Source organism: Eucyclogobius newberryi, unplaced genomic scaffold (genome assembly GCF_026437365.1).
Source record: "Eucyclogobius newberryi isolate DKJ021-1_F unplaced genomic scaffold, fEucNew1.0.hap1 SCAF_15, whole genome shotgun sequence".
Lineage (NCBI taxonomy): Eukaryota > Metazoa > Chordata > Actinopteri > Gobiiformes > Gobiidae > Eucyclogobius > Eucyclogobius newberryi.
In genome coordinates this window covers 7,668,973-7,688,273 of record NW_027315779.1, presented here as the reverse complement: position 1 = coordinate 7,688,273, position 19,301 = coordinate 7,668,973, and the positions used below count along the sequence as shown (strand labels likewise).

General features: G+C 42.9%; 1 protein-coding gene across 1 annotated transcript in view; it reads right to left on the bottom strand.

Annotated features, from left to right (window-relative positions):
- Positions 1-19,301, bottom strand: part of frem2a (FRAS1 related extracellular matrix 2a) — a 146,933-nt gene that overhangs the window by 23,083 nt on the left and 104,549 nt on the right. The window contains exons 7-11 of the mRNA XM_072445928.1: positions 6,119-6,268; positions 4,748-4,957; positions 3,431-3,628; positions 2,181-2,345; positions 1,032-1,214 (exon numbers count right to left, since the gene is read on the bottom strand). Coding sequence (XP_072302029.1) covers positions 1,032-1,214; positions 2,181-2,345; positions 3,431-3,628; positions 4,748-4,957; positions 6,119-6,268 — 906 coding nt within the window. The remainder of the gene's footprint in view (positions 1-1,031; positions 1,215-2,180; positions 2,346-3,430; positions 3,629-4,747; positions 4,958-6,118; positions 6,269-19,301) is intronic.

Genomic DNA, 19,301 nt, shown 5'->3' with positions numbered 1-19,301 from the left:
GAGATGCTAAGGCTGTTTCATAAGAAATGTCATGTGTAAATATTTAGTAATATTAGGCCTAATTATTCATTGGCTGTACAAGTTAAAATGTGATTATTTAAATGAAGTTAAATGTGCTGCTGTGTGCGTCATGCTTTAACTGATTGCATTTGCCTTTTCAAAAATATTTTAGGCTTTCTGAGGTTTATGAAGTACAGGCTTATAATGAATTACAAAAATACTATAATAAAGATTATTACATTATTAACTGTTTTAAGAACTTTGTCGTAATCTAATAAAAAAAACAAAAGTTTGGTGTCAGTGCGTCATTCAATTTAACTGCATGGAAGATCTAGAAGTAGCTCTATCTTTAAGCATCATATTAGGTGTCATACACTTGACAGAGAAGCTTCAGACAGGTCTAATCTCCTTCTGCAGCTAAAAGTGAAATTGAAGCGGAACAAATGCTCCGCCTCCTCATGATACGCACAAACAAAGCAGTTTCATAAGATTTCAAATACAATCTGTAACTGTATTATTTCTTACGAAAATACTGAATACTAGGACCAGAATTCATGAGGGACACAAACAGAGACAGCGACAAATGCACACATTATGTCATTTTTGAAGAGACGCGGTTTGAGTCATGATTTGATGGGAATAAATGCATTTTCGATGGACTCAATGATTGTTGCCATACTGCAATCATAATCATAATAGTATTCCTTATTTATTACTTGGTGGCTTCAAGATTGCTATTAAAAACATATAATAATAGTCCATAAATGTGCACAATATTGACATTGACATGACGGAGCGTGGTGGCAGCAGAAAGGTTTAAAATACATCGCTCTAAGAGTTAAAGGAAATTGCTAATTTAGTTTGTATTTTTATCGAGGAATCCACATCTTATGCTCAACTACAAACATAACTCCTTATTTAAATTAGTTTTGAAACTTGTATTGAGGTTCTTGTGTACAAAATACTGTCTGTTTCCTGCAGCTGAACTCTGCAGTGCTGCAGCGACGCGTCTGTAAAAGAAAGAGCTTCACCTTGAGAAACTGGGTGATAGTCCTCCCCAGAGACCGCTGACCCGTCTTTGGTGTGGACTCGGACCACGGACACTTTGGACGTGTCTCCGAGGCGCACCACGGGGACCTTCACCGTGACAACAGACCCCGCCTCCTTAGGCTCGCTCACACTGAACTTGGTCTCCGAGAAGCGGATGATGGGCTCTAAAGGGCAGAGACACATGAAATCAGGTGATGTATTTGAATACCCAACTGCCGAAAAAACAGTTAAAAATCATGTCATGTATTTTCTGACAAAAGTAACATAGACTGCCAAGTGATCGTGGAAAAAAGGTACATAAAAAAATGAACCGTATTGTTACATAATTCAAATTGAACCAAAAAGCACTGTGCATTTGGTCTTTTGTAATAAATGCTTAGCAAGAATATGTTTGAAGTTTCTGCCCTACATAAAGGCCAAAAGAAACAAATACAACCACAAAGTAGACCTGGTTACAAGCATACGAGGAAGAGTAATTACAAAAACAGTGGTATGTTTCAGCATGTTAATCGGGTGAAAATGGGCAAAACTGGAAATTGGACCATTCTGATTCTTCAGTACTTTTAGTTCTAAATGAACTGCCAACGTCTTGAATATAATACATTTTTGACAATCTCCAAATGTCTCCTTCCCATCAGAGAAAGAACACAGAAAATGGCATTCTCTCACAAACACATCACTGGTCATATTTTTGGAGATGCTATTGGTAAAGTGGTAAAGTTTGATTGTAAAAACACAAAAGAATCATAAAAGCAGCAACTGTATTTACAATTTAGTTAAAGAGGCTATATATCAAATGAATAACGTGAACCAAAACGAGTCGGAAAGGCTGAACGAGCTCCGTCACTGGGCCGCCTTTAATCATCTGTCAATTTTCAGAAAACCATCTCATATCTACAAAACACAGTGTAATTTAGTTCTGCATGTGTCAGTGATTAGTATGAGACAAAAATACAAAGGATCAAACTTAACTGCATCAAATCACCCATTGTCCCACTTTATACTATATATGTATCTTTCATTATTCAGCAACACTTTGTTCTATTAGAATACATTAAACAAATTCTGGAAAATAGAAGAGTTTACATGGAAAATGCCTCTGACACATGGATATCTGGCGTTGCACGTACTGTCTGCAGTGTCCTTGATCTTGACCAGAGTCTCGTTCAGATCTCCCACCGACGCCCCGAACTGAGAGTCGCTCCTGGCTCCGCCCAGGACCAGACGCAGCTCCTCCCCCTCCTCGTAGAGGGAGTCGTCCACCAGAGACAACACGCACGGCTTCTCCGTCTCGCCTGTGAAGGAAACGTTCATCACAAGTCAAATGGCTCTAAACATACGCGTGCCGTTTTATGTATGAATACATCTGTGGTTTTTCAGAGCCTATAATGTGTAAGGCAGGGGCCGATTTGTCTGTATGGATTGGACTTTATATTAAATACCATAAAGGATAATCAACAGATATTTGTATTTATGTTTCTGTTGTTGAGTCTATTATCTCAGAATACCACACATAAAATCATCATATTAACACATTTTACCTACATTCCATTTCCATATTAACATATATGACTCTACAGGATGTTGAGCCCAGCAATATTACGCATTCGCAGTGTTGTAAATTAAAATAATGTGTGTGTAGGATTTAAAATACTCAAGAGATTATTGCCATTGAAAATAACATTATGATTCATGGGCAACACTTAAAAAAAATAAGTTAAGTTATGATAAGATTGTACATGTCATCATTAAAATAAAGATAAGATTTTAGTAGGTACATCTGTTTATTTGCTGTTTAATATAAATCAACATCCAGCCACACACTTTAAAGCTTCTGGACGTGGTGAGGAGGACAGCGTTCAGAAGTTCAAATGGTGCATCAAAAAGAGGAAAGAGGATTTAAGTGACTTTGAACATCTCATGAGTGTTTCAGAAACTGCTGCAAAACGACAGGGATTTCCACAGTCAAACCTCACAAAGAATGCTCCAAAAAGGTATGAACCAAAAAGACTTTGTGGGTTATAGATCACAAAGCAACGGCCTTTAACGGAGCCAGGTACTTTAGACTAATGTTCATATGCAGTTTTTTGGTGTGGTATATTTATGTCTGTCAAATAACAAGCTGAATATATCAACAACTTGATTTAAAAATATCTCTCAATCAACAATGCAAAATGTCAGTTTCTTCACTTAATCGTGTGCTTTACAGGTTTGGGAGGCTGTGTGTGACTGACATATTTATTTATTTCATTTACTTCTTTGTCAAACTGTGAATGTGGCAAAAAGGTGACAATCCACAGTGGAGCTGTTTCTTTAATTAAACCAGTGTCAAGTTTCATGACGGCTGATGAACAAAGGCGATATGTTTGTGTGAGATTACCTGGCAGGAAGGTGATAATAGATGCATCGGTGTTGGGGAGTTCATGGAAGTCAGAGGCGACCTGAGCCGAGCCCTGCCTGGTGTAGCAGCGGACCGTGGATCTGTGCCGCACGTCGCCGCTGCGATGAACCATCGCCAGAATCTGAGCGTCGCTCTCCTCTCCAGAGTAAAGCGCCTCACGGAACTGCACCTTTGGCACTGAGGAGCGAGTGTGGGGAAGAAGTCAAGGGTTTGGTGCAATAAAGGGCCTTTACCTGATATTTTTGCAGCTAAATAAAGTCAAATTGGTTTTGCCAAAGAACAGATACATTTAAAACTCATCTCCACAGCATTTTCTCTGCCTCGAATTATTGTGTTTTATCCTCCGAGAAACAGGAAGTGTCGTTAGCATGCTGTTTGTAAATGAACATACATGTTAATGAACATACATGTTAATGACATGTTAATGAACATACATGTTAATGAACATGTATGTTCATTAACATGCACTGTTTATTAACATGTATGTGCATTAACATCATACATGTTAATGAACATACATGTGGTAAACACACCAGATTGGAGGCCTGGGCTCAGTCTCATCCGTTTTCCCACATTCACTCTCACAAACACCAGCACATGGACACTGGAGGCAAGTGGGTGGGTGAAGTGTCTTGGCCAAGGACACAACAACAGTGAGCACCACCGCCCCCTGTGGCACGTGTCCCATCCAAGGACTAACCAGGCCCATCTCTGCTAAGCTTCTGATCTGACCAGCTCAGGCCTTGACCAGTGGCTCATGAGCTCTGAGCTCAGACTCTTTGACTCTCACCGTGGAGAATGTTTAGGGCGCTCTTAGACACAGAGTTGTTCTATTCTCTCTCTTAAGTGTTTATTTTTATTTCCAAATCTTTCTATGAATAAATTATTCTATTTTTTATAAAGAATATACCAAAGCTACACCAAGGAATTTGTCCATAAATAACTAATTCATCTTGTGAACATGACTTTATAAGAATACTACAACATAAAACTGATTTTGAAATGTTGATGTTTCTTTGCACAAGATATATCTCTTTTTTGAAGAATGACCATGAAAAAAGAACACGACATCATCTGTTTCCTTGTGTGTAAAAACTTCCAGAATAATATTGGATAGATTTTATACTAGATTTCCTCCTGACACGACACATTTATCCATGCTTGGCACCGGCAGAAACAAGAAACTGGCTCTGCATCAAAACTACTACAGGGACGTTAAAATGAAAGGAACTAGCTCTAACTTTACCTTCATTTTCACTTAACATTCAGCTGTAGAGAGTGTTCAAAGTCACTCACAGTCGGACACGGAGTCGTTGATGAGCACAGTGGCTCTGGCCGGTTCCCCCAGCGCCCCGTTCACCGGCATCCGCAGCACCAGGTCAAAGGTTTCCGGTCCCTCCAGCTCGGGACGGCCCAGATCGTCCAGGATGGTCACTCTGAAGGTCTGCATGCTCACGCCGGGCGCAAAGTCCAGGTTACGACTGATGCCCACGTAGTCCACTCCAGCTGCAGGTTCAGACACATTAGAACAGATTAAAATGATTCTGTTTTGTTATTTTATAAAGTCGTTTTGATCTAGAAGAAGTGCAATGATGAAAATATAGTGAAAATGTAGTGAAAATGTAGTGAATTTCATTGTTGCACCAATGAAATTTCCCCATGTGGGACAATAAAGGAATATCTTAACATGACAATATAGTGACAAGGCACGGCAACATGCAGAACTTAGAACAAAATACTAATGTTTATATATCATTTATGTGATGACAGCATCAAGAACTAAGTCCCTGGATTCCCACAGTTCCTCTTCAGTCAGAAGAACCAGACCTCACAGTAACAGAGGCTGAAAGTGGGTCTGACTTTCACATTCACATCTGTCTTCTGTGGAACATTTTCATATTTAATTGGGTTAGGAAAACAAAAGTATTGTTTCTCCATTCTTCCAACTCCTTTTGAGCACTGTAACTGTAATCTTGCTCATAAAACTGCACAAGCACAAACATTGTAGGTACTATTTAGGCGACTTATTAAGAATGACATTTTTGGTGCTGCAATGGTCCAAGTTATTGCTCTTGTGGATCAGTGCAGTTTGTCTAAGTCTGGGAATTATATAACAACAGTAAATGTATGTGTGTCACCAAAAGGTTCCTGGTCTGATAAGAAAGTCCCAAAAGGGTGGCCCCAGTCCCTAGTTCCTACATTATGTGATCACGCTTCAAACGGAAAGTGGAAAAGTACTAAAACAGTTTCCTACAGTTGCAAAACAAAACGTGTAACTTTTCTGGTGAGAAACGTGAAAAGGAAAGCTTCAGCCTGTACCTTTTCAGCCAAACTAAACTAAACTAAACTAAACTAAACTAATGCTGTTGCTTTGCCTGCAATGTTCCACACTGTGGCATTAAACCAACCTATATTGTATTGTGGTTTTTCTGAGCAATAAAAACCTCTGTAATTGAATAGTTGCCAGCTGATGTCGCGCCATACGGTGGAGCAAAGCGGGTGACAGACCTTCCACTAGAAAAGTTACACCTTTAAAATAAAAGAAACCAGAAGTTGTTAAAACAGCAGCCGAGATAATAAAGCGTTCTGCAGAAGTCAGACTGTAAACTCTCGAAGACATTTTCAGCTCGGGGTGAGTTTGGAGAGTCCGTGAACGGGCGTATTTACCGTCAGCGGAGACGGGCTCAGATTTGCGGGATCGGACTGTGACTGTCCCGCTTTTGGACAGGTCGGTTCCCGTCCTCCACACTTTCACCTCCACGTGTCCAACACTCTCGTCCACACGGTACTCCAGCTCTCCGAAGTAAAACACAGGAGCTGCACGCAAAGATGGAATAAACAGACATTAGATCATACGTCTAAAGTTTATAAGAATACCACGGGACGCTAATAATACATCGTACAAGTTTCAGAGTAACTTGCACTATTCAAAGTTTAGGTAGTATTCTTTATATAACTCCTAATAGTATCTAACATTGTACAAAAGAAACTTGCTTGGAAGGTTTGCACGTTTTAAAACCTATTGAATTACGTTAGCTAACACAATATGGAAGAATTTAACTGCCAATATGTTGTTTAAAACACACAAATGGCTCGTCAAAAATACATGAGGTGAACAATATATATCAAAATGTACATAATATTGTGAACGTGATTTAGAAGATATGAAAAATGTGACTTTTGACTACGGTATATTGTTTATTATAGTAAAAAATGCTACTGATTAAAAATACAAATGAAAAGGGGAACATTTCTGCACTTTTGTGATTCCTTTTACAGACTCGCTGATTGGCTGAAAATTGAACATCAACCAACACTATTAAAGACATGTTTTAACACATAATAATTATATCAGCAAAAAAGAGATTCTGTCAATATTGCCCAGCCTAAATTAAAGGTTGAATGGACGATTTTTTTGGCCCAAATCTGAGTCTTATTTTCTCGTGGCGTGGACTGCCCATTAGTCCTGCCACGTATCAATCATAAAACGCACCTATTGCTCACCTGCAGCCGCGTGGGGTTCGTCCCCACGTTTCCGCGTGTCTAAGTGCATGGATCTATCATACTATAGTTCCCTCAGTGTACGGGGCAAAATGAAGACAGAGAAAGACAGTTCGAGCTGACGCAGAAGTGGACGGAAATCTACGGGAGACGAGAGATGCGATGTCATCTGTCGCGCTAATAAACAAACGCACGTGTGTGTTGTATCAGTCCACACGGGGGAGTGGCATGTGCACTTCCGCCTGCGTTCTCAAATCGCCAAAAAATCGTCCATTGCGCCTTTAATACTAAAAATTGGTATCCAAACTATACTATAAAGCGTTGGTATTGAGTATCAAGTATGCACACTACACACAAAGACACACTCAAAGTTGCTTCTGAAAACAAATCCCTGACGACTGACGACTGTGTGGTCATTTCTGCCATGTAAGTGAACAGCGTCCTTGCTCCTGTCGCTCTCCTGCTGAACTGTCGTCAACAACAACAACAAAAACAACAACAACCAGCACCACACAAACACTATACATATATCCTGTCCTTACGGGCCGCTGAGAGACCACCGGAGCCACCCTGAACTTGGGAGAGCTCTCATTGTTCAAACAGACGCCACACACGCCGAGGTCAGCGCGAGGCAGTCCATTAGTCTGAATTAAACTGCAGGGCGGCGGCGACCTTTGACCTCTCCACCGGCCCCTGTCCCGCCTTCATTGTTATCATTCTTCAGGACAGGAACTTGCTCTAGGTGCAGCGGAAAACAGATGTGGATTTGTGTGTGTATGTGTGTATGTATGTTGGTGTGTGTGTGTGTGTGTGTGTGTGTGTGTGTGTTGGTGTGTGTGTGTTTCTGTGTGTGTGTGTGTTGGTGTGTGTGTGTGTGTATTGGTGTGTGTGTGCGTGCGTGCGTGCGTGTGTGTAGGTGTGTGTAGCTGCGTGCGTGCGTGCGTGTGCAGGTGTGTGTGTGTGTCTGTGTGTGTGTGTCTGTGTGTGTGTGTGTGCGTGCGTGCATGTGTGTGTAGGTGTGTGTGTGTGTGTCTGTGTGTGTGTGTCTGTGTGTGTGTGTGTGTGTGTCTGTGTGTGTGTCTGTGTGTGTGTGTGTGTGTTGGTGTGTGTGTGTGTTGGTGTGTGTGTGCGTGCGTGCGTGCGTGTGTGTGTGTAGGTGTGTGTAGCTGCGTGCGTGCGTGTGTGTGCAGGTGTGTGTGTGTGTGTGTGTGTCTGTGTGTGTGTGTGTGCGTGCGTGCATGTGTGTGTAGGTGTGTGTGTGTGTGTGTCTGTGTGTGTGTCTGTGTGTGTGTGTCTGTGTGTGTGTGTGTGTGTGTGTAGGTGTGTGTGTGTGTGTGTCTGTGTGTGTGTCTGTGTGTGTGTGTGTGTGTGTAGGTGTGTGTGTGTGTAGGTGTGTGTGTGTGTGTGTGTGTGTGTGTCTGTGTCTGTGTGTGTGTCTGTGTGTGTGTGAGTGTGTGTGTGTGTGTGTGTGTGTCTGTGTGTGTGTGTGTCTGTGTCTGTGTGTGTGTGTGTGTGTGTCTGTGTGTGTGTGTGTGTGTGTCTGTGTGTGTGTGTGTGTGTGTGTGTCTGTGTGCGTGTGTGTGTGTGTGTGTGTCTGTGTGTGTGTGTGGATCAGCTTCTCACTGTCTTAAGCCTAAACAACTGAGGGAAATAAAAGTGCTGCCGCGTCTGTTTTAATCTCTTTGTTTAAGGTGAGACGTATAATCCAGAAATAACACATTCATTTCAGTGACAAATATATTTTTAATTCTACGTCGTTTGAAGCAGCTGTGAACATTTGGTCGGTAAATTAGTTTCAGAAATTACAGTTGTCAAGCAAATCTTTCCCAAATTGTCAAGACCAATGATGACTTTTGTGTCCAAAACCCAGAGACTAATACTACAATTAGTCGTCCCCTTCTACTGAGGGTTTTTAATTAGGTATCGTTAAGGTATCAACATCGATATTGAGCTTTTTCCTATGAACTGAAATTGATTTTGACATTTTTTTGTATTCTGACACTGTGAACTGGAAAATTATGCTCATTTTCACTGTGAGACAATAAGCAACAATTAACGTCTTTAAAAGTGATTTGTTTTAGTGAATAATAAGACAAAATTATTTAATTTGAATGTAATTAAAAAAAAACTTTCCTTCTAAATATGATCTTTGACTTTTTATGAATTTGGAAGGAATCTGCAGTTGTGCACTTCCTCCGAATACAGCTTTATTATTTCAATAACATAATCTTTTGATCATAAAACCACCGTGTGAGAGTCCGTAGCCAAGAAAACTGCATAATACTAAAGCAGGCTATCAATATGCATATCACTGCAGGGAAGAGCCGAAAAGGGAAAGGCCTGAAGGAAAGACAAACCCCAGAAGTTATGTTTTGATTGATTGATTGACAGCCAAAGGTGCAGAGTACATTTGACATATGAAGATCCCTGCTACAGTTCTACTCCCACACACTTAGCAGCAGCAGCACGTTGCACACCACCGAGATGCAAATGTGATATTGACACTCAACTATAATTGTGTAGGAGGAAAAACATAGACACATCTGACCCTTCCTGTGCTGTCGACGTGTGGGCCGCCCCGAACAGGAAGTCAGGGATTGTTTTTGAGTGTAGACATGTTATTTCTTTAAAGGGTTTTATGAACACAGCGAGTGCATCATGTGATGTGCAGAACCAAGCAAAATGCACATGCGTTTATTGTATGAAAAAGCTAAACTCTTGTGTTATCTGCCTGTCATCTGTTGATCCTGCACCTATAACTATCCATCCATCCATCTTCTGCCGCTTTATCCGGGGCCGGGTCGCGGGGGCAGCAGTCTGAGCAGGGACTCCCATACTTCCTTCTCCCCAGACACTTCCTCTAACTCCTCCGGGGGGATCCCGAGGCGTTCCCAGGCCAGCCGAGAGACATAGTCTCTCCAGCGTGTCCTGGGTCTTCCCCGGGGCCTCTTCCCGGTGGGACATGCCTGAAACACCTCCCGAGGGAGGCGCCCAGGAGGCATCCGGAACAGATGCCCGAGCCACCTCAGCTGGCTCCTCTCGACCTGGAGGAGCAGCGGCTCTACTCCGAGCTCCCCCCGTGTGACCGAGCTCCTCACCTTATCTCTAAGGGAGCGCCCAGCCACACGGCGGAGGAAACTCATTTCGACCGCTTGTATCCGCGATCTTGTTCTTTCGGTCACTACCCAAAGCTCATGACCATAGGTGAGGTCAGAACGTAGACCGACCGGTAAATAGAGAGCTTTGCCTTTCGGCTCAGCTCCCTCTTCACCACAACAGTCCGATGCAACGACTGCATCACTGCAGCCGCTGCACCGATCCACCTGTCGATCTGACGCTCCATCCTTCCCTCACTCGTGAACAAGACCGAGAGATACTTGAACTCCTCCACTTGGGGCAAGGACTCCCCACCCACCTGAAGAGGGCAAGCCACCTTTTTCCGGTCGAGAACCATGGCCTCGGATTTGGAGGTGCTGATTCTCATCCCAGCCGATTCACACTCGGCTGCAAACCGTCCCAGTGCATGTTGCAGGTCCGGGTTTGATGGAGCCATCAGGACAACATCATCTGCAAACAGCAGAGATGAGATCCTGTGGTCCCCAAACCGGACACCCTCCGACCCCTGACTGCGCCTAGAAATTCTGTCCATAAAAATTATGAACAGAACCGGTGACAAAGGGCAGCCCTGGCGGAGTCCAACATGCACTGGGAACAGGTCTGACTTACTGCCGGCAATGCGAACACAGCTCCTGCTCCGGTCATATATTGTATTGACCGGACAGCCCTGAGCAAAGGGCCCCGGACCCCCCAAAGGACACCCCGAGGGACACGGTCGAAAGCCTTCTCCAGATCCACAAAGCACATGTGGACTGGTTGGGCAAACTCCCATGAACCCTCGAGCACCCGATGGAGGGTATAGAGCTGGTCCAGTGTTCCACGACCGGGACGAAAACCACTCTGCTCCTCCTGAATCCGAGGTTCGACTATCGGTCGGATTCTCCTCTCCAGTACCTTGGAATAGACCTTACCCGGGAGGCTGAGGAGTGTGATCCCTCTGTAGTTGGAACACACCCTCCGGTCCCCCTTCTTGAACCGAGGGACCACCACCCCGGTCTGCCAGTCCAGAGGCACGGTCCCCAACCGCCACGCGATGTTGCAGAGACGTGTCAACCAAGACAGTCCTACAAAATCCAGATACTTTAGGTGCTCAGGGCGGATCTCATCCACCCCCGGAGCCCTGCCACCGAGGAGTTTGCGAACAACCTCAGTGACTTCAGCTTGGGTGAGGATGAGCCAGCCTCCGAGTCCCCGGTCTCTACTTCATCTTCGGAAGACGTGACTGAGGGATTAAGGAGATCCTCAAAGTATTTCTTCCACCGTCCGACGACATCCCCAGTCGAGGTCAGCAGGCCTCCACCCGCACCGTAAACGGTGTTGGTGAGACACTGCTTCCCCGTCCTGAGGCGCCGGACGGTTTGCCAGAATTTCTTTGGTGCCGACCGATAGTCCTCCTCCATGGCCTCCCCGAACTCCTCCCAGGCCCGGGTTTTTGCCTCTGTGACAGCACGAGCCGCGGCTCGCTTGGCCTGCCGGCCGATACCCGTCGATGACCTCCGGAGACCTACAAGCCAGAATGGCCTGATAGGCCTCCTTCTTCCACTAGACGTTCCCAACAGACCCTCACAATGCGTTTGGGTCTGCCAAGTCTGTCCGGCTTCCTCCTCCGCCAGCGGATCCAGCTCACCACCAGGTGGTGATCGGTTGGCAACTCTGCCCCTCTCTTCACCCGAGTGTCCAAGACACGCGGCCGGTCAGATGGTCAGATGACACGACAACAAAGTAGATCATTGACCTCCGGCCTAGGGTGTCCTGGTGCCATGTGCACTGATGGACACCCTTGTGCTTGAACATGGTGTTCGTTATGGACAATCCATGGCTAGCACAGAAGTCCAATAACTGAACACCGCTCGGGTTCAGATCGGGGGAAGCCCCTCTTCCCGATCACCCCTCTCCAGGTGTCACTGTCATTGCCCACGTGGGCGTTGAAGTCCCCCAGTAGAACAACGGAGTCCCCGGTCGGTGCACTGTCCAATACCCCTCCCAAGGACACTGTTGTGGCGGTACAGTGAGAGACCTGTCCCCCACCCGAAGGCGGAAGGATGCGACCCTCTCGTTCACTGGGGTAAACTCCAACACGTGGCGGCTGAGCTGAGGGGCTATAAGCAAGCCCACACCAGCCCGCCGCCTCTCCCCGCGGGCAACACCAGAGAAGTGGAGCGCCCAGCCCCTCTCGAGGAGATGGATTCCAGAGCCCAAACTGTGCTGCGTGGAGGTGAGGCCGACTATATCTAGTCGGTATCGCTCAACCTCTCGCACAAGCTCAGGCTCTTTCCCCCCCAGCGAGGTGACATTCCATGTCCCCAGAGTTAGTCTCTGTGTCTGGAGATCTGGTCGCCGAGGCCCCTGCCGTCGACTGCCGCCCAGATCTCTGCACCGGCCCCTTATGGATCCTCCTACGGGTGGTGGGCCCACGGGAGGGTGGGCCCACGGGAGGGCGGCCCCACGTCGCTCTTTCGGGCTGTGCCCGGCCGGGCCCCGTGGGGTAAGACCCGGCCACCAGGCGCTCGCCATGGAGCACCCATCCCAGGCCTGGCTCCAGGATGGGGCCCCGGTGACGCCGATCCGGGCGACGTAAACGGCCTTGCTTTTGTTGTCATCATAAGAGGCTTCTGAAGCCCTGAGCACCTATAACTACTACTGCCTTTATTACTACGATTACTGCTTCAAGTACTGCTACTACTGCCTTTATTACTACGATTACTGCTTCAACTACTGCTAGTACTACCTTTATTACTACGATTACTGCTTCAACTACTGCAGCTACTACCTTTATTACTACAATTACTGCTTCAACTACTGCTACTACTGCTACTACTGCCGTTATTACTACGATTACTGCTTCAACTACTGCTACTCTTGCTACTACTACCTTTATTACTATGATTACTGCTCCAACTACTACCTTTATTACTACGATTACTGCTTCAACTACTGCTACTACTGCTACTACTGCCTTTATTACTACGATTACTGCTCCAACTACTACCTTTATTACTACGATTACTGCTTCAACTACTGCTACTACTGCTACTACTGCCTTTATTACTACGATTACTGCTTCAACTACTACCTTTATTACTACGATTACTGCTCCAACTACTATCTTTATTACTACGATTACTGCTTCAACTACTGCTACTACTGCTACTACTGCCTTTATTACTACGATTACTGCTTCAACTACTGCTACTACTGCCTTTATTACCACGATTACTGCTTCAACTACTGCAACTACTACCTTTATTACTACGATTACTGCTTCAACTACTGCAACTACTACCTTTATTACTACGATTACTGCTTCAACTACTACAACTACTACCTTTATTACTACGATTACTGCTTCAACTACTGCTACTACTGCCTTTATTACTACGATTACTGCTTCAACTACTGCTACTACTACCTTTATTACTACGATTACTGCTTCAACTACTGCTACTACTGCCTTTATTACTACGATTACTGCTTCAACTACTGCAACTACTACCTTTATTACTACGATTACTGCTTCAACTACTGCTACTACTGCTACTACTGCCTTTATTACTACGATTACTGCTCCAACTACTACCTTTATTACTACGATTACTGCTTCAACTACTGCTACTACTGCTACTACTGCCTTTATTACTACGATTACTGCTTCAACTACTACCTTTATTACTACGATTACTGCTCCAACTACTACCTTTATTACTACGATTACTGCTTCAACTACTGCTACTACTGCTACTACTGCCTTTATTACTACGATTACTGCTTCAACTACTGCAACTACTACCTTTATTACTACGATTACTGCTTCAACTACTGCAACTACTACCTTTATTACTACGATTACTGCTTCAACTACTGCTACTACTGCCTTTATTACTACGATTACTGCTTCAACTACTGCTACTACTACCTTTATTACTACGATTACTGCTTCAACTACTGCTACTACTGCTACTACTACCTTTATTACTAAGATTAATGCTTCAACTACTGCTACTACTGCCTTTATTACTACGATTACTGCTTCAACTACTGCAACTACTACCTTTATTACTACGATTACTGCTTCAACTACTGCTACTACTGCTACTACTGCCTTTATTACTACGATTACTGCTTCAACTACTGCAACTACTACCTTTATTACTACGATTACTGCTTCAACTACTGCAACTACTACCTTTATTACTACGATTACTGCTTCAACTACTGCTACTACTGCCTTTATTACTACGATTACTGCTTCAACTACTGCTACTACTACCTTTATTACTACGATTACTGCTTCAACTACTGCTACTACTGCTACTACTACCTTTATTACTAAGATTAATGCTTCAACTACTGCTACTACTGCCTTTATTACTACGATTACTGCTTCAACTACTGCAACTACTACCTTTATTACTACGATTACTGCTTCAACTACTGCAACTACTACCTTTATTACTACGATTACTGCTTCAACTACTGCAACTACTACCTTTATTACTACGATTACTGCTTCAACTACTGCTACTACTGCCTTTATTACTACGATTACTGCTTCAACTACTGCTACTACTACCTTTATTACTACGATTACTGCTTCAACTACTGCTACTACTACCTTTATTACTACGATTACAGCTTCAACTACTGCTACTACTGCCTTTATTACTACGATTACTGCTTCAACTACTGCTACTACTGCTCCTACTACCTTTGTTACTAAGATTACAGCTTCAACTACTGCTACTACTGCCTTTATTACTACGATTACAGCTTCAACTACTGCTACTACTGCCTTTATTACTACGATTACTGCTTCAACTACTGCAGGGGTGTCCAAACTTTTTTCACCAAGGACCGCATTTTGAAACTTAAACGGGGCAGAGGGCCACAAACAACTTGACAATGTCGAATTTGTTGAATGACAAAGTGAATAATTCGAAATTTTGCATTTGATGTAATCGCGATGAGCCTCCACACCTTTAATTAGACTTGGAAAATTAATATTAGGTTGGTATAACATCAATATGCCAGAATGTTCCCAATTTCACAGTAAAAAGTACTAGCTTTGTTGTTTGGGCCGACATAGCAGGAAGCTGGAGGGCCAACAAAAATTGGTCTGAGGGCCGCATTTGGCCCCCGGGCCCTAGTTTGGACATGCCTGAACTACTGCAACTACTACCTTTATTACTACGATTACTGCTTCAACTACTGCTACTACTGCTACTACTACCTTTATTACTACGATTACTGGTTCAACTACTGCTACTACTGCCTTTATTACTATGATTACTGCTTCAACTACTGCAACTACTACCTTTATTACTACGATTACTGCTTCAACTACTGCAACTACTACCTTTATTACTACGATTACTGCTTCAACTACTGCAACTACTACCTTTATTACTACGATTACTGCTTCAACTACTGCAACTACTACCTTTATTACTACGATTACTGCTTCAACTACTGCTACTACTGCCTTTATTACTACGATTACTGCTTCAACTACTGCTACTACTACCTTTATTACTACGATTACTGCTTCAACTACTGCTACTACTGCCTTTATTACTACGATTACTGCTTCAACTACTGCAACTACTACCTTTATTACTACGATTACTGCTTCAACTACTGCTACTACTGCTACTACTGCCTTTATTACTACGATTACTGCTCCAACTACTACCTTTATTACTACGATTACTGCTTCAACTACTGCTACTACTGCTACTACTGCCTTTATTACTACGATTACTGCTTCAACTACTACCTTTATTACTACGATTACTGCTTCAACTACTGCTACTACTGCTACTATTGCCTTTATTACTACGATTACTGCTTCAACTACTGCTACTACTACCTTTATTACTACGATTACTGCTTCAACTACTGCTACTACTGCCTTTATTACTACGATTACTGCTTCAACTACTGCTACTACTACCTTTATTACTACGATTACTGCTCCAACTACTACCTTTATTACTACGATTACTGCTTCAACTACTGCTACTACTGCTACTACTGCCTTTATTACTACGATTACTGCTCCAACTACTACCTTTATTACTACGATTACTGCTTCAACTACTGCTACTACTGCTACTACTGCCTTTATTACTACGATTACTGCTTCAACTACTACCTTTATTACTACGATTACTGCTCCAACTACTATCTTTATTACTACGATTACTGCTTCAACTACTGCTACTACTGCTACTACTGCCTTTATTACTACGATTACTGCTTCAACTACTGCTACTACTGCCTTTATTACCACGATTACTGCTTCAACTACTGCAACTACTACCTTTATTACTACGATTACTGCTTCAACTACTGCAACTACTACCTTTATTACTACGATTACTGCTTCAACTACTACAACTACTACCTTTATTACTACGATTACTGCTTCAACTACTGCTACTACTGCCTTTATTACTACGATTACTGCTTCAACTACTGCTACTACTACCTTTATTACTACGATTACTGCTTCAACTACTGCTACTACTGCCTTTATTACTACGATTACTGCTTCAACTACTGCAACTACTACCTTTATTACTACGATTACTGCTTCAACTACTGCTACTACTGCTACTACTGCCTTTATTACTACGATTACTGCTCCAACTACTACCTTTATTACTACGATTACTGCTTCAACTACTGCTACTACTGCTACTACTGCCTTTATTACTACGATTACTGCTTCAACTACTACCTTTATTACTACGATTACTGCTCCAACTACTACCTTTATTACTACGATTACTGCTTCAACTACTGCTACTACTGCTACTACTGCCTTTATTACTACGATTACTGCTTCAACTACTGCTACTACTGCTACTACTGCCTTTATTACTACGATTACTGCTTCAACTACTGCTACTACTGCCTTTATTACTACGATTACTGCTTCAACTACTGCTACTACTACCTTTATTACTACGATTACTGCTTCAACTACTGCTACTACTACCTTTATTACTACGATTACTGCTTCAACTACTGCTACTACTGCCTTTATTACTACGATTACTGCTTCAACTACTGCAACTACTACCTTTATTACTACGATTACTGCTTCAACTACTGCTACTACTGCTACTACTGCCTTTATTACTACGATTACTGCTCCAACTACTACCTTTATTACTACGATTACTGCTTCAACTACTGCTACTACTGCTACTACTGCCTTTATTACTACGATTACTGCTTCAACTACTACCTTTATTACTACGATTACTGCTCCAACTACTACCTTTATTACTACGATTACTGCTTCAACTACTGCTACTACTGCTACTATTGCCTTTATTACTACGATTACTGCTTCAACTACTGCTACTACTACCTTTATTACTACGATTACTGCTTCAACTACTGCTACTACTGCCTTTATTACTACGATTACTGCTTCAACTACTGCTACTACTACCTTTATTACTACGATTACTGCTTCAACTACTGCTACTACTGCTACTACTGCCTTTATTACTACGATTACTGCTTCAACTACTGCTACTACTACCTTTATTACTACGATTACTGCTTCAACTACTGCTACTACTGCCTTTATTACTACGATTACTGCTTCAACTACTGCTACTACTGCTACTACTGCCTTTATTACTACGATTACTGCTTCAACTACTGCTACTACTACCTTTATTACTACGATTACTGCTTCAACTACTGCTACTACTGCCTTTATTACTACGATTACTGCTTCAACTACTGCTACTACTACCTTTATTACTACGATTACTGCTTCAACTACTGCTACTACTGCTACTACTGCCTTTATTACTACGATTACTGCTTCAACTACTGCTACTACTACCTTTATTACTACGATTACTGCTTCAACTACTGCTACTACTACCTTTATTACTACGATTACTGCTTCAACTACTGCTACTACTACCTTTATTACTACGATTACTGCTTCAACTACTGCTACTATTGCTACAGCCCATGGCCAAAACGCCTTTGCTAATTGCTTCCACCACAATTTGACTGCCTAAATTACCAGTGTTAGATTATGGAGCAGTAACTTCAGATCACAATTAGACTTTATGAAGCTCATAATACTGTAGGGCAGCACAATGTATCGCAATCAAGTCGAAATCGCAATTTGAAGTGAAGCAATTACCAAATCTCAGAGATTTGGACAGAATATCCTGTCTATTTAGGGGGAAAAGGGTTTAAAGTTTAAAGTTGTGAAACGTGAAACAGCTTGGATTCTTCTGTTTTGTTTAGCAGTTAAAATGTCAGTCTTGTCGCAGATGCTAAAGCCCATGGAGGTGTTTGAAGATCGTGAATTGAATCCTGACTTTAAAACACAAATCGCAAAATTGTGCAGCCCAACTACAACCGTTAGAACTACTGCTTAAACCACCATCACAACCCACAGTCTTTGCTCCTAAAATGAAACGTTTCGCTCACATTTTTATCCAAAACAAGCCGTACTAAACAGACCTACAGGTGCTGACAATGACAATGCCCCTCTGTGTTTAAGGCACCATCATTCTGACCACAAACAGGAAACCACGACTACTCTGCACGTCGGCACATGTCTAAACCTGTGAGTGACGAGTGCATCCACTCTGCCCCCGGGGCCCGCACATATTCACCACTTAGCTTTAGCACTTAACAGCGTGTGAGGGCTGTTAAGGTGCAAAGCAAGATTGTGATAATTACTGAACCTGCGCGTGTGTGTAGCGAGCAGCGATTCTTTTTGTGTGTCAGTGCGTCGTTAAATACAGTTTACAGAGCATTCTCAGCTGTCCTCGGAGCGCGGCTGGAGAAGGATGTGACTAACAAGACCTAAGTGATGCTCCTTTCTGCCGCTTTTATCTTCCGCACGGTAATTTCAGACCGCACAGTTCTGTACTCGTGTTATGGGCGAAGGTGCTTATTTGACACAAGTGGAAAAAAACATAAGACGTCCCAGGGTGCACAGGGTGAAATATGGGAACAGGTCGGTGTGAGGAGGGATGTAAAAAGCTTGTTTGGTCATGTAGCCAGTCAAAAAAAACATGTCTTGAATGATGCATTTGCAACCGAAAAGCACCATTTCTGTGGCCGCTGTGGATTATGTTGACTCACAAATTCAACTGTAAATTTGTCTACATAGTAAGTCTATTTTTTTTTTTTTTATCTTATATCCTATTTTTTATCCTGTAGCAGATTTTAATTGTTTTTC